This window comes from Argentina silus (assembly GCF_951799395.1).
Source record: "Argentina silus genome assembly, chromosome: 18".
NCBI classification, from domain to species: domain Eukaryota; kingdom Metazoa; phylum Chordata; class Actinopteri; order Argentiniformes; family Argentinidae; genus Argentina; species Argentina silus.
The window spans coordinates 4,686,050-4,702,922 of NC_139672.1; the positions used below are offsets into that span (position 1 = coordinate 4,686,050).

The 16,873-nt window shown below is 42.5% G+C and overlaps 2 protein-coding genes across 2 annotated transcripts; both read right to left on the reverse strand.

The window, feature by feature from the left end:
- Nucleotides 1–4,222: 4,222 nt before the first annotated feature.
- and2 (actinodin2) lies at nucleotides 4,223–7,013 on the reverse strand (the record flags this gene model as incomplete). The annotated part of the gene is made up of 4 exons (XM_083690442.1): nucleotides 4,223–5,539; nucleotides 5,676–5,803; nucleotides 6,106–6,150; nucleotides 6,989–7,013. The coding sequence occupies 4 exons, from the start codon at nucleotides 7,011–7,013 to the stop codon at nucleotides 4,223–4,225; spliced, it is 1,515 nt and encodes a 504-aa protein (XP_083546568.1).
- Nucleotides 7,014–13,238: 6,225 nt separating this feature from the next.
- apoda.1 (apolipoprotein Da, duplicate 1) lies at nucleotides 13,239–15,540 on the reverse strand (the record flags this gene model as incomplete). Its single annotated transcript, XM_083690624.1, has 5 exons — nucleotides 15,476–15,540; nucleotides 14,562–14,699; nucleotides 14,077–14,198; nucleotides 13,854–13,939; nucleotides 13,239–13,474 (listed from the first exon to the last, which is right to left on the reverse strand). Exons 2-5 carry the CDS (start codon nucleotides 14,676–14,678, stop codon nucleotides 13,239–13,241), a joined length of 561 nt encoding a protein of 186 aa, XP_083546750.1. The 5' UTR covers nucleotides 14,679–14,699; nucleotides 15,476–15,540.
- Between the last annotated feature and the right edge of the window lie 1,333 nt (nucleotides 15,541–16,873).

A 16,873-nucleotide genomic window follows, 5' to 3' on the forward strand; every position in this document is an offset into this window, starting at 1 on the left:
TACAGTGTGTCTCAGTGTGTGAACACAATACCAGGTGCTCTGTACACTCTCAACGGGGGAGAGAATCAATCATTTTCATGTTTTCAAACCGCGTCTTTTTACAGGTGCAAATTTGGAACCTTAAGTAAGAGTGATCGTTTTTGCTGAAATAGCGCCCCTGAAGTGCCTTCAGCACAGGATGTGGAAAAAGTGGGTTGTGCAGTAACGCGATTATCTCTCCAGCTACCAACCACAGGTTCATCTTTAGCTTGGATGGCATCAGAAATATGTTGTTTGTACACAAAGGTAACACATTGCACAACTGTTGATCGAATTGCAGGCGCAATTAATTTCCCACCGCACCACAGGGAGTGTGCTGAAAAAGGGTAATGATAATTTGGGCTGCTGTACAGTACATTTCCCCTCCTCATTAAATTGAATGTTTATACAGTAGCGGAAAATGGATTTGATAAGCACTAGTAGTATTATCACACGTAAGGAAAATTCCATGGGACTCCCCACCGCTGTTGTAAGTTTGCTGCCTTGCTGCGAGGCAACACTGTGTTGAATTGAAAAATAATGAAAACACAGGGGAATACATTTGTGTGTGTGTGTGTGTGTGTGTGTGTGTGTGTGTGTGTGTGTGTGTGTGTGTGTGTGTGTGTGCGTGTGTATCTATCTTATTGCCGTACTTGTTTTCCCTGTCTCACTCACTGTACCTGATCCATGCCTCTTCCTCATCCACGTTACCCCTTACCCTTTCCATCTCAGTCTCTCACCTGCACCCCCGCACACCCTTGGTAGTTTGATATGCTAATGTGACTGCATCTCCTACTGTACTTCATTGATCAGTTATTCTGTTTATTCACTATTCTGTTATTGAATGGCTCAGCTTGTGTTTTGTCTGTGTAAGGCAGGTGGCTGGTGGAGGTCGCAATCGGAGGACGGGCTCATTGTAATCTATGTAACGGAATGAGGAATTCCATGCATTACAATAAGCCTGTCCTCCGATTTCTACCGCCACCGGCCTCCATCATTATAATGGTTTCTACCTCTATCATTGTAATGCATGGAATGGAATGAGTAATGATATCAAACAAAGGTGTAAGGATAATGAAAAGAATCGCTACAGTATTACTCTGTCCCGATGGTCATACCTGTTGTATCCTTTGTTCTCTTTAACCTACCAGGGAAGCCTTGCATTGGCTAGAACAATAGCAGGGAAATTAATTTCCATGCCTCGTAATCACTGCTCTAGACTCATCATTCTACCTGCGAGGAATTCTTAGTAGTTCACAAAAGATCTACACGACACGCATACCATCTTTAAGAACATGACTGCCTTGCAGACACCCATTGAGACCAGGGGGGGGGATTCATCTTGCCCACTCACAATTCTTCACTTGTCCAGCTGGAAGGTGTGCAACCATTCAACCCACTCATGAATCCATGTCACATGCTGTACTCTTGTCAGTCCTGGGCTTTTCTCCGGCTTTCTCAAGGATGAACCCTGAAGATAAATGGTGAGCGGAGGGTATCATCATTCAGGGCTAAGTCTCTGTCTGTACCACAATGAAACTCTCATAGGGTGCTACATCAACCTTGATCCTCTCCTAAGAAGCACAACATACGTTATTTGGTTCCTATTTCTAATAATGCACATGTTAGCCATTTAGTCAACTGAGCTATTGTGCTTCAATTCTATTCTGGGTCTTAAAATAAAAATGTCTGTAAGATGATCCTTTTTAAATCTCTGTTGTGATAACTATGACAACTGTAGCCCTTTCTGCGTGGTATCCATGTTGTAAACATGGGCCTTCTTGGTTCTAGCTAGGTCAGTCACTCAGGGCCATGGGGAAATACAGTATGTACTGTACTGTACTGTAGTCAATGCTCATTCAACTACAATTAAATGAATCCAGTCACTCTGGGGTTTCCTGCCTTTATCTCTGTGTTCACAGTAGAATCCCCCTGTGGTTCATTGTGGAGGGGAGGAACATTTCGCTGCAGGCTTTTTCTCATAGAAAATTACTCATCAATAATTAACACCAACCATGATGATTCATTATACCAAACGTGTTCCACTGTGAGATGCTGAAAGACACTTACCATAACGTCATAATCCAGAATAATTATTCTTCACAGAAGCGTGAAATGGATTCGATTGATTTCTCCCCACATGATATTTAATCTCTGTTCCTCTGAGAGTTTTGATACAATCAAATTAAGGAGAGCAGGCACCAGTGTACAGTATTGCATTAACTGAAATTACTAAGTAATTCCTTCAATTATTATTTGGGTGAAAGGAGCATTCTATAGGTACAGCTCAGTGGAGGCTGGTGGAGGTAGAAATTGCAAGACGGGCTCATTGTAATGCAACTGTAAGGAACTGAATATGGAATGGCATGCTCCCCTGGTACAGCTCTTTGGAGAGTAGCACTACAGTGTAGTGCTTACCATCATCCTATTTAGTCTCACAGGTGACTTATTGTCTGCAGGAACTGGCGCCACCTTGTGGAAAAAACATTCTTTTTGAATATAAAATGGAATTTCGAAGTGTCCCTGTCTTAAAAATGATTTACGTCACTGACAGACTTATGACCATTCCCCACCCAGCCTGTCAGTCACTGTAATGGCCTCTGAGTTTTGTTATTGATGAAATGGTTAACCTGAAGCTGGCTGTCGTCAGTCTGTCCATCTCCTCCCCTCTGTCGGCGTACAGTCAATGTGAAATATGATTTCATGTCCTACAGTACACCCCCAAGGCACACCAACTGTCATTTTGTGAGCAGAGACCAGTTGGACACTGAGCAAGCAGCAAATGTACCATAAGGAGGCCCCTACTGTCATCATCTGGTGGAAACGGTTCTTCGTCTGTTAAACAAGAGAACCCATCAGAAACCTGCAATTAGGGCATATTTCCATGGGCTTCCACAAGAACATGGTAGCGTTCAAGTAGTCATTAGTGCGCTGCTCAGCGTGGTACCTGCTGTTAAACCTGTCAGCAGGAGCGGCAGCCCCACACCTCAGGGCTAGTGTGCAGCACGACTGGAGACTGTACGTCTCCCATGGCTGTAAGTTTAAGCAAATTGATACCTATGAGACCGGCCAGCTTCATTCAGTCATCGTATATACGTCTACCATGGCTTAGAGGCAGGGTTGTTATTTAACAGTTTGTGATATATGGTGTCGACAGTACTCCATGTCCCCTTGTTCACTGGACTTTTAGCAGGGTTGTATCTCTACAGTCCAGTGTTAAAAAAAAAGGCAGAGGACATTCCCTCAAAATCTAAGATTCTGCTGTATTTACTGCCCTTTGTCAGTACTGCATGTGTTGGTGAATATAACAATCTTTATATGGCTCAGTTTCAGTCATCTGAAAGCAGATATCTCAAATGAGATTATGCCTCTTATTTTGACTGTTTGGATACGCCTAAAATGACCTTACCTCAGCATAAGTCCACTTGTCAGTGGATTTAAAGTAAAGCAGATGAAAAATCTTTTATCTCTAAAATGTTACACTTATTCCAGTCAAGAATTATTCTTTTACTGTTTCATGTATTATTTTTACTTCACAGTGTTGATTTATATTTTCAGAAGAACCCGCCTGGCTTGTTTCAAAACTTTTTTTATTTGGAAGGGTTTTTTGAGGTTTACAGTTACAGAAAAGCTATGAAAACAACATTAAATACTCTCAAGAGGGAATACTGTATGTTCACAAAACAAAGCAAAATGGACAATGTACAACACTGGAAAATTGACAGACACAAATTGATAGACACAAATTTCAGATTAAACCATCTTCAAATATGATACTACCCCTTAAACTATAACACATGTCTACACAGAGGATCTCTTCTACAGACATAGTGTTTAATGCACATTTCATATCGTATTCTATGGGACCATAAAACCTACAGGGACTTGTTGTGTTCCCCACACACAGAGAACAGACAGTAAATGGTACACCTTCAGGCATTTTAACTGAGCGAATCAGATTCACTATCGCAGGTATGGATCTTCTTCTAGATCAGATCCCCAGAGACCATGGGAGCTATTTTGGACTGAGGGAGGATGCTGTGTGTGTGTGTGTGTGTGTGTGTGTGTGTGTGTGTGTGTGTGTGTGTGTGTGTGTGTGTGTGTGTGTGTGTGTGTGTGTGTGTGTGTGTGTGTGTGTACAACACATTTACTTGTTACCCTTTCCTCCAATCATGTAGTTGATATTGTGTGATGTTAGGAGTGTTTACTTCTTGTACTGGCCCATGTATCCCCTGAGGAAGTCTTCGAATTGTGGGACGGGGGCGGCGGCCGCCTGTTCAGGCACCTCCTCCTTGGCCGGCTCATCGGCCGCCTTCTCCTCTGCAGCGGGGGCGGCGTCAGCGCGACGTAGCCGGCAGTTGTAGTCGTATTCGGGGTCACAATGGGGGTCGGGCAGGATCACTCCGTTGTTGGAGGGCTTGGGAGCCGCGGGGGCAGCGAACTTGCCACAGTTGGGGTCAAAGGGGTGGCAGAAGGGCACGGCGGCGACGGCGGCGGCATGGCTGGCCTCCACAGGGGTGCACCCCTCGTCGTAGTGCACGTAGCAGTCATACCCGTCCTTCGTTTTGCCTGGGACGCCCAGGCGTGGGCGGACCTGGAACTGGGGCAGGAGTGGGGCGGGCTTCCTGAGGGCAGCGGCCACTCTCAGCAGGCAGAAGGGGTCGTAGCGTGGGTCGCAGTGGGCCATTGGGCCTGGGGCTGCTGGGGCGGGGGCTGGTGCAGCTGGCTCGTCCTTGGGGGTGTACTGTAGGACAGGCTTGGTGAGGCTGGACAGCTTGGTGGCGCTGAGGGGGTTGCAGCCCTCGTCGAAGAGGGGGTTGCAGTTCTGCTCCTTGGGGGGCCCCTCTGGGCCATTGGCCTGGGCAGCAGGGGCAACTACGCTACTCACGCACAGGGGGTCAGTGGCAGGGTTGCAGCTGGGGTACAGGTGGAAGTATCCGGAGGGGGCCTTCTTCACCATTTGGGGCTTGCAGTAGGGGTCTTTGGTTGGGTCGCAGCCCAGGGCGGTGTACGAAGGGACATGGCCGAGGGTGGGCATGTAGCCATAGGCAGCGCGGAGGTGGTACTGCAGACACTCGGTGTCAGTGGGGTTGCAAATACGCAGCAGCTCAGCCTTCTGCTCGTCACTCAGGAAGGGCTCCAGGACTGGGGCATAGTAGTAGAAGCCTGTGGGGGACTTCATCATGGGCATGGGGAGGATGGGGGTCAGGATGGGGGCTGGGGCCTTGACTGGGGCTGGGGCTGGGGCTGGCTTGGCAGCCTTGGGGAGAACGGGGAAGAGGCAGTAGGGGTCATAGTAAGGGTTGCACATCCTCACAGTGGCAGCCTTGACAGAGGCAGGCATCACTACCTTGGCCTTGGGCTTGCTGGTGGACTCTGCAATGCACTCTGGGTCGTCAGAGTTGGCGCAGTTCTTGTAGATCTCGCTCAGGTGGGTGAGGTAGTGGCTGAAGGTGGGCCCCTCTTCGGATCTGTGTTTGTTCTGCAGGTAGGCCAGGTACATACGGTCCAGATCCTCAATCTGGGGGAGGGAGACAGAAACACATTATTATCAACAAACTGAAGTGAAGGATATCGGTAACAATACATGGAAATGATTATCCATGGCTGAAAACATGTTAACAACCCTCATTGGATGAGGATTGGGTTCCACTCACTCCCTCCTGGTTGCCAGAGTCCATGAAGAATTTGTACCATCCCCAGAAGTCAGGGAGACGCCTGAACTGGGGAAGATTCCTCCTGTTGCGAACCAGCGTAGCATCAGCATCACTGGATACTGCGGATTCTGAAAGAAATAAGAGAGAGAATAAAATATATTGTCGTGTGTGTGTGTGTGTGTGTGTGTGTGTGTGTGTGTGTGTGTGTGTGTGTGTGTGTGTGTGTGTGTGTGTGTGTGTGCACTGTACAGTATGTATGTATGTATGTATGTACAATATGTATGTATGCATCAATGTGCATATTTTATGTTTAAGACAAATGCTGTCCCAGTAAGTAAATTTGCTCTCATGTATACAAAGGTTTTGCCATAACAAACGAGTAGATATGTTCCCATTCCATGTTCCCCTAGTTGTCCCGACACCCACTCACCCTCCTCCTTCTCATGGTGCCCCACGGGACCGGCCCCCAGAAACTCTGTAAAAATAGAAGCAGGAACATGAATGGACAAGAACCAGATGTTGTGCTCCCCAAATGAGGGAAAATGCTGACCTGCTAATAAGCCCCTGGGAGTACATGGCAGGCGCTGGCCTCGGTTGTAATAACCCAGGTAGCATCCTGCAGATTAGCCCCTAAACCCCACTTTGTTGCTGCCCTTTGAACAGAATTGTGTGGGTGGGGGGGGGGTGGGGGCTGTATATTTGCTACTGGGGGCCCACTGAAAGAAGAGAACCCGTAAAACTACAAAGAGCATGGGCAGCGTGCCCAAAGCGCCCCTATAACCCCCCCCCCCCCCCCCCCCCTCCAACACACCCTACAGGAGGCATTGTAAAATAAAATGGAGGGGGGGACATGTTGTGTGTACATCGCCTCTCCATAAGTACCGTATCACCAGGGGTCTCCTTCAGAAGTTTATGGCTCAAAGGAAAACGCACAGTCAGCTGGTTATGGTGAGACCAGACGCCAAGACAGAGCAAAGGTGCCTCACCTCTGCCAATAAGTAAATGTGAGGCGTCTCGGTGACTGACATGAATATGGTGTTTTTTTATGGCCTCGTTGTGGAAAGGTTATGACATACTATGAGCCCCTCCAGCTGACAGGTAAATATAATGGGTTTTATGTAATAGCCTATCATTTTAGTGACGTTGTGATCTTCTAACTAGTATCATCCATTTATATGTCGTGTCATCCATAAATTGTGTTCTATGAAAATTGAGCAAAACATTACAGTATGATGAATAGCTGCTGTACAGCTACTGTATAATGATATGTTATGGTTTGTAGTCTGCCAAGCAGAAGAGTGGGAGAGTCTTACCTGGTAATAACACAACTGCTAGCATGATTCCAGTGTAGATCAAGGAAAACGTTAGTCTCCCTGCCCGTGCCATTTTCACTTTTGTCTTTTTCCTGAAAATAAAGTTAAAGTATTTAATCTTTGTAGGATCAAAAAAGATCCTAGCGAGATACTGAGGGAGTTAAATTGACCTTGTAAAAATAACACTGGTGCTTTCCTTTCAGCACCCGGCTAATTAGCAAGTCTCTGTTCTTGAGATCTCTGCTTCCCAAGTCAGTTTATAAACTTTGCAGTAAAAGACATATATACAAGGCCAAGTCGTAGCAAGACAAGATACTTCAAATGAATATATAAACTTGGTTAAAGAAATTGCAGAAATGCAGTATGCTGTATAGTTTGAGATTAAAGGGGTAGATTCTCCCTCTCCCTTTGATTGAGGGATAGATTCAGTTGATTTTCCAGCAATTTTAGATATTGGAAGTTGAATTCTCCATGTAGTTATTGACTTGGGATTAGAATAAATCTGTCTTTCTCAATAATTCAATTTTAGCCATTATAAGGTGAATTTCATTACTTACCAGTCGACGTAATGAAGTTCTGACCTCCACAAGAGTGTAGGGACACCTTACAGAGCCAGTGGCTCTCTGCCTTTAGTTCTGGGGGGGGTTAGGGTTGTAGTTGCCTGAGCTGCGTTCACCCTGCCTTTCTGCTCTCCTGTATGGGACAGAGGTGCATGGCAACATTTTTAAAGAGCCCCTTGATCATTAAAAACAAAAGGCATGTCATACGGCTGGAGCGTGCTGTTTCACGCACCGGGATTGGCTCCTGTACTGCCGGCTGACCGACCAATAGGGGTCCTGTAGAACTGAACGGCAAGACTGCTGGGTATAATAACATTAACAGGGTGCCATTTATCTGTGTACCTTATGTTCAACACATATTTGGAATTTAGGATCAGGAAGTGAGGTTGCAATGGCATTGCTCCCAATATCGAACCTACACTATCTACTGATGATAGAATCGATAGGCCATGATGGATTTTGGAACTCCAACAAAGCAGCAAGCCCCTCTCTCTCACACAAGAATGCATTCAGTAGCTGTGTGTAAATATAGCTTTTAACTGTGTGTTGTTCCTCATAGAACAGCCAGAGTCAAACTATATCATGTAAACAGCTAGAGCCCTCAGCCACACTGTAAAGGACATGTCTACATTGTTATATCTTGGACTGTAGTTGCTCAAGCATTTTATCAAGCAGTTTATAGAGACAGCCACAGTCTTTAGGAAGTGGTGGTTCTCTTGTGTGAGCTCACTAATGAAGAGCGCTGCTACTGTTGCTGTCCAAGCTGAGGATATTACAACCAGACTGCCAACTCACTAACCTCCCTTGTTCTGACACCGGGAAATATGCCACGTATATCTGGCTCAGATCCACAGTAAATGGATTATGTTTGATTCTGTTTACTGATGAATATTACCTCAGTAAGTGGCAGTATATCAATCCATTGAGGTGAATTGAGTGCATCTTCGTTTTGGCTTCAAATCAACAAATTGCCCATGTGAAAAGAGAAACCATTATTTGGTTCCAAATCTTCCTCATTGGGGCGTTCTCTATGGTAAATGAATCCTGTTGTCAGTATGGCTAGTCACGCTCCCTTAAATCAAGGTATATGTCCCATGATTGCTCCTGCAGTCCATATTATTTCAGATTCACTGGGGGTGTCAAAAATGAACCCTAACCCATTTTTACAGAATATCTCATTGGCCCAAAGTAATAACTTAATAATGGCCATCAAATGTGTCTCACTCCTTTAGGCTCATGGAAAAACCATGGCAAGTGAAGTGTTTGTGCCCATAAAGCTGTTTTATACTTGTGCAAAAACGCTCATTAAAAAAACCAGACCCCTGTTGTAAACATGATGATACCCCACAACTGCCTCCATGTAAGCAGTTTTTCTGTTGTGTTCTCTTGCATGTTCTTATGATCCACTCAGGGGACGCTGGTGGAGGCAGAAATCGGAGGACAGGCTCATTGTAATGCATGGAATCCTCTTTGCTACCATTCCTCATTCCATTCGATGCATTACAATTAGTATTGCCTTCGATTTTTTTTCTTTCTACACAAAACCAACAGGAGCAAAATTGTCAGAATACATGTACTAGTGTAGCCATGAAAACGTATAAAACTCCCTGATTGTAGAGGAAAAGTATCAACTGTAAAGGTCACGAGAGAGATGATGGATTGGATTTATGACTAAAACTGTGGTCTCCTGGTTCCAACAGCAACAGTGAATTGTGTCGTGAGCAATGCACCATAGTGGGTGTTCATGGTCATAACACTAACTGCATCATATTCTGTCCTAAATTCTAAAAAGGCATCAAATGCATTGACAATCCTCTAATCTAAAATCAATACAGATGTATCAAACCACGTTGTGTTTCAGACATTTATTTGTCATTACAGTACAAATTATTTGAAAAAGTATTTACATCATTTGTGATCCATGTTTAGGGGTGTGATTCCCTTTACAACATACTGTGTCCTGTTCTGATCTCTAGAATTAACCAAATCCAAGGACAAGTTTTTCAATATACATACAAATAAATATATAATAATAAATATATATTAAAAATCTATAATAATATTTAATGTTTAAGCAACCAGGAGACCCTATGTCATGGGATATAAATCTACTAATATGTGCATCATGGACGGATGTATCACACTATGTACTGTGAAGTCTGTGCACATCAGACTTTTATTTGTGTCATTACAAATGATTATTTGCAGACCGCCATTCATCATTCACCAGCTGTAGGACGCTTAGGGGCGACTGCCTAAGAGGCTTTGGGATCATACATGTAATTATGTTCCAACCGCCCTGCGAACAGGTGTTCTCTACCGCAATGAAACCTACAATCCAGTTTGGAAGCAGTTAAAGACATGAACATGATAGAAACTCATAATCTTAGCATACGATATATGGCGGAATTCTTGGGATTTGAAGAATTTCGCAAACATCTGGAGACAGTGGCGTCTTTTTATGATTTTTTTTTTTAAAACCTAGAACTAGCACTCCTATGAATGGAAATTGTATGTCATTAGTCCTTAAATGGCTAGTTTGCTATCGTCCAAAATAGGAAGGAAAGAAAATGGTGATGACATGTTGTTTTGTGAATTCATTCATCATCTTATTTACAAACAAGGAGGTGCTAATCTGTCTCACTGGATATCACCATCATCAAAAAGATTTCTTCCATTCCAATCCTTTTGAAGCAAATTATAAGTTATAAAACACAGAATGACATACATATGGTCGTATTTCAAATATTTGCAAGTCAGGCATTTTCCCATAAAATATTCAGTGAGTGCACTGAGTCAGAGAGGTGCTCAGAGGTAAAACCTAGAGGATTTAGAAATGCACTTTTCTGTGTCTGTGTGCTCTTCTTGTGTGTCTGTGGACAGTTGTGAGGTCAGAGGTCAGAAATCAAAATCACCATTGAGGCCCCCCCATCTGCTGAAGGCGGTCATGTTGTGTCCAATAAGATCCCAGTCCATCTACGGTATGCAGACTGCATGGACATGTCTGTTCCGAGTCTTTGTGCTTTACACATCTATTTCTGTGCAAGTAAACACCTTTAAAAAACGTACTTATGAGACAGAAAAAGACAAACAAACACTGCAAGACAGAAAACAATACTTTAGGCAAAATGAAAGCCTTTACCGAGCATAACACTTATGCATTACTTATTATCACACTTTAAGAAAGGCACTTAAAAGTGACAAAATTGCCTCTGTCATGTGGTTCACGTTTACTGGGAGGCAAACTTTCAGGACATATTTTTTTTCTTTTAGGAGCCAGATTTTAAACGCCATGTGTCTTTATTTTCATGCGTCTCCTTTGATCTCTATTGAGAAAGCTGTATCCACTTATGTAAATTCTGCAATCCAGTAGCCTATCTATTTTCTGTTGATGGATTTGTGAATGTATGTACAACTTATCATAATAAAGGTATGGCAAATTAAAAGAACGGGGTGAATAATCCTATTTTTCAAAACTTGTACAGCAATTTAATTAGCTATTTGTCTTGCTGCTCAATAAAATGTTCCACATTCAGTATTGTGAAGCCGTTCAATGAGATACAGTAATGTAGGGTAGTAACTATCCCAATAAAGAGAAAAAAATACCCTGTCTCCTAAAAGGGGCCTTATGCATAACAAACCGAGGTGCTCCTGCAGAGGAGGTCTGCATTGAATCTGTGTGGCATATGGTGAAAAGTCATGGCTGTTTGATGTTGCTTCGCCTCAGGACAATCACACTACATTATAAAACTCACTTTGTAAAAAAAAAAAAAAAAAAAGAAAGAAAAGAAGGAAAGGTCTAGGCCTGTAAATACACTTCCTGCTGCTCCGGGAGCAACAGAGTTCTGAGGCACAAGCGGTAGAAGGCATGCACTAATAGATTCAATCTGCCGCTACTGTACAACTTTACTCCACATTTAAGTAGACAGAATGGGGGTCAACTCTGTTCCAGGTTCACCTCAATCCACTCAAGTCAATTAAAATGACCCACAAAAAAAATGGTCCTTGAATTGCAATTTGACTTACTATATTTTCAAATGTACCATTATAGACCGTTGTCAATCTAAACAACTAGACCAATCTCAAACTATATACCATGCTGTCTCTTTAGTACCTTTTACATAAACAGTAGCCTACCGGTATGTGTAGACAAGATTACAAATTATGAGCAAATATAGCGCAATGAAAGGAAAAATCTCTGCTAGTGTCAAGTGATCTATTGTTTTGGGAACATTCTGTTCAGAGTGTATGGAGAAAGGGGACACAGAGTACAGGCAGCTGTCATTAGTGCTTTGAACGAACACCCCCATTGCCTATCTCATATATGCCTCAATATTGTACACGGTGAGTGGTCACAGTGAGGTTAAAAGAATTCTCGTTGAACCATCAGTAGTCCTGTGCTTCCCCCCGCCTGTCAGAAGATAAAGTGCAACAGAAAGTGAACAGTAGGCTACTAGGGGGCTGACTCAAGAACAACAGCCCCTCAGCTAGCTCCCTTCTTTGCTGTGTGTAAATGCCTTCAACTGAGCACATTCAAATACGATTGTACCACTTGAGGGTATTTAGCTTAAAATATGATATAGCTTGCTAACTATTCTGGAGGATCGATTGCATTTAGCAAACCTCATCAAGATCTACGTAAGGCCCAGCTCCTTTAGGAAACCTCTCATCAACTGCTGGCTTCATGGCGGTTGAATTCAATTGATCTTTAAGTGGCATATGTTATTAAAAGGTATATTTCAGCGCTTTGACTTTCGGCTTGCTAGCTAAATACCTTCGCCAATGTAGTGTCTCACAAAAATAATTCCGATTAGAAACCTGGCAAGTGTAGACAGCCCAGAGTTCCGATGCAGAGAGGAGTTGACCATATTTTCAACTCGCAATGAAATAGGCTTTTGAATAAGTATTTTCTGACAATTAAATAGGCTATTGTTCATCATTGTCCACAGAATAACAATTTCAGGATCAGAATTGTGAACATAGAGATAAAAACAGAATCTAAACCTAATCATATTCTTTATTGGATCTTAACTGAACCCTTGAAATGTGGTGTTTGTACGAGTTTACGTTATAATTATGCTTCACTGGACCTGTATTGGCATATGTTTATTGTTATGCTAAACGTTATCCAATTGGTGAATTATCTCGTTTATGTTTGCAATATCAATAAATTGAACACTGAAATATAGCCCATAGCCAATGTTTTCTAGAGACCACATGGTGGCAGTAGACACTGATCTATAAACAGCATCAGTCACAGAAGGAAGCTTGACATCCATCCTAAACTCATGATATCTCTCTGTGTGAAGTCACATGAAGTTTCAAGATCAATCAAGCTCACATGATATTGATTTCCGTCCATCATGTCATCATTGTAGTTTATTGACTCTAATGAGGAGCCTTATGTTTTCAGTTTGTGGCATAAACATTTGAATTAGGTCATAACAATTAAATACAGTAATATTATTACAAATATTAAACTGTAACTGGAAAACACTGTTATGACTAAAAAAGAAAAAAACAATGACAAAATATTACTGTACAGTATTTTCTTCATAAGATATTCCTCATAATAATTATCTGAATATCATTGAAGCACTTGTTTGTCTTGTTATCTGAATTAAAGCAAATATTCCCTGTCAACAGCCTAATACGTCATCTTGTTCTCCATGTCTTGTACAGAAATGTCCTCAAAGGGTCTTGTCACAGCCTTGCTGTCTGCTTGCAATCATCCTGGTGACGTCAATGTTGTTGTTGGTGAAGATCTCTCTGGCTTTGTCGATTGTGGCTGCTGGCAGCGTTCGTGTGCGGCCCAGGATCCAGGCAAATTCCACATGGAACAGCCTCAGGACGTCAGTACATGAGTATACCAACGCAGAGTTCTCATAGTCAGTGGCCACGATCCAGTATGGTGAGTAAGGCAGGACTGTTTCACACACACAAACACACACACACACACACACACACACACACACACACACACACACACACACACAAAGACAAGACGCACACAAACACATAAAACAAAACACAGATCACATGAAGTTTATTCCACAGATTATAACTTAATTCCTGCCGTGACTGTTTCAAACTGCAGAAAATGTAATTACGAGTTTAAAATAAACTAAAATAAACAAAGTTGCACTGAGATGGTCTTTGATTATTCACTGCATGTAGGTCAACAGGTATTTCTCATGGGATCTCCAGACTCCCACCCACACACACACACACACACACACACACACACACACACACACACACACACACACACACACACAACAGATCAACAGATCCTCAATACTCACCGTAAGAGTAGCTGATTCCCAGCTTGGCTGGATTCTTCAGATCCTCTGTGACTCCAGTCCCCTCGATGGTTCTCACCTCCCCTTTTCTTTTGTAGTCCAAAGGGAAACATTTATTATCAATGTCAAAGGATTCCTTTCAGAAATGACCTGCAAATACTCCATGATAATAGCATATGACAGATGGATTAAAGTACAGTACGTGTAATCAAGTGATGGAACTCACAGTATCTCAGAGCTGACCACCCGAATGGTCAAATCAGCCTTCATGGAGAAATTGGTTTCAATGCATCTTCCCTTCTCAAACTCAGCTGGCAGTTTGGCAATTTCAAACCATCTTCCCATGAACTAGGATAACATACAGAGAGAAACAGGAGATCAAATTAGTATACAGTGGGTATCAGTGGAGGCTGGTGGAGGTAGAATTCGGAGGACAGGCTCATTGTAATACATGGAACTGAACGAGCAAAGGTATCAGACACACATGTCTGATACCATTCCTCATTCCCTTCCATGCATTGGAATGAGCCCATCCTCCGATTTCTACCTCCACTGCTGGGTATCACATACTACATACTATGCCTATCATATAGGGTACAAACTAAATGGACAAAGTTGATGTTTCAAAGGCTCTGACTGTCTGGCCATCCATGATTGACAGGTACAGTGAGTGCAGTATTCTCTGTGTTCAGCCAGGCAGTTGTGTAGTACCATCTTCATGACAAAGGCAGGCTGGACCGCTGGTTCCGGGCACGGGCCCCAGTGGGGCACCTGGGCACTGATGAGGGGTAGGAGTAGGGGCAGAACTAGGGCAAGAGATGACGTCATGGTCACAGGGCCTGATGTCACCTGAGAATGATTAGAACAGGATATTAGGTTTAATTACTAACCGTCATAAAGACTTTCTCTTAAAGAAGCTCTTTACTGAAGAGAAAGGACATATTATAGGGAAATTAACTGACAGGACAACGGGTGCATAGTAATGATAGTATGATAGTTAGTCATAGTTTGGCCTATTTCATAGTCGTTCCAAAAAAACTGATATGGTGGATATTAAAAGACAAATAAAAATCCTTAGTTCATCAAATGCAAGCAGTGTCTCCGATACAATATCTTATCTCACAAGAAAATGTCTTAAAATGTCTGAAAATCAATCTTAAAATTCCAAACAAAAATCGTAACTCACGCCATCCCTCGGTCACATAAAAAATTATTCTTCAATAAAAAGAATGTTCCTCTAAAAAAGTAATCAATACTATTGTGTTTCAGCGATACACACAAACGAACAGGTGTCCTAAAATAAACCCTTTGGTCTTTTTGATAAGATGCTATTTATAACTGCATACATTTATGTAATGATCATGACCTTTGTTAAACTCTCGTTGCTGACATCTGCCCCTTACACGACGAAGATCATATACCCAACATCAACAAATATATATTCTTGCTATCACACTAAACCATATTGAACAGTATATCTGAAACCACCAAACGACCTGAAGTTGTGGAGTTGTTCGATTGTTCTACTTTCAACAAATGACGACAAATGATAGTGTTTTACACATAAACATATTTATATTCATATCCAAACATATCCTACTGTTTCAGCAAAAAGCGTCTCTTACCTCCGTGTGCTGCTGGTATAGATATGACCAACCCCTGGACACTGTGTGTTTATAAGAGACGTTATCTCTCCCAGGTCACCACACACTGGAGCCCTGTCTCATCAATGAGCGTCTTTGTTGGGCCCAGGGCTTATTTCTGACAGAAAGCAAACGATTAGCAAATTAGAGTCATGGGGGACATACCAGGATAAATGTTATAAAACAATCTGGCCATCCCCCACACTCAGATGGACAGCCCTCTCTGGGATGTTTTCCCTGGGATGTGTGGGGACTTCCAGGCCTTCTAAGGACCTGAAGATGCCCTTATTTCTTATCTCCTGAAGATACACCGATGTTGTGATAACTGTCTGAAGTCTTTTGTTGTGGTGGGGTTATGGCCTACTACTATCATTATTTCAGGGTCACATTTCTGATAAAACACTCTTTGCAGCTCAGCTATACAGTATTCAGGTGTGAGTCAGAATTATATACATATTATATCTATTTCAAACAAACACACAGGTCTTGGTATGCATAATAACAAAGTTATTGAGTTAACTATCTAACTAACTAACATGTCTGCAGATTTAAAAAAAAAAAAATATATAAATAAATAAATAAATAGGGCAATTAGTCATACAGTTATCAATTATCATCTCCACCAATTATAACTCAACATGTATTACTGAAAAACACCCCAAATGCAGTTTGATGCCCCTACCTGTGATGGCTCAGCTCACCCTGGTTAGAGAGTGCAAGACGTACACTATACATTAACATATATCAGAGAAACACATGTACAGATCTTTAATGACCATATACAATATCTTTGCCGACAAGAATCAGAAATAAACTTCACTGGTCCTGACCTCAACTGACGCTGCTTCCCATGTCATAACTAACAGAGCACTTTACATTGTCACTATAAGGTAGTTTGGTCTTAAGTATCAGCTGAACGTCAACCTATCAACCTGCAGAGCCATCTGTAGATTTGTAAACAAGACCTGCCGATAATAGAAGTGACTGTCTGATTAGTGGCATTAGTAGTGACTATCTCACTGGTGGAATTGATAGTGACATAGGTACCAGTAGTAGTAGAGTAGAGTAGAGAAGTGTGCCCTATACAGTTGTCCATTCTTGAATACAGTGGACAGTTGTCCATTCTAGAATACAGTGGACAGTTGTCCATTCTGTCCTCTGTACATTATGATGGCATGCTGTGCTCTTAAAGGCTTTGTACACATTTCCTCCCAATACCTAATATGGAACACATGTCTTGTAGACGTTGTCATGGGTCACCGATTCAGGAGACATTGCATTATGGGAGAATAGGTAGGTTGTGGAAACAAGGTTACCTTTAGTTTCCGTTTGTGAATATGACAAGGGCTAAATCCAAATAGCATTAGAAGGCGAAGGGGC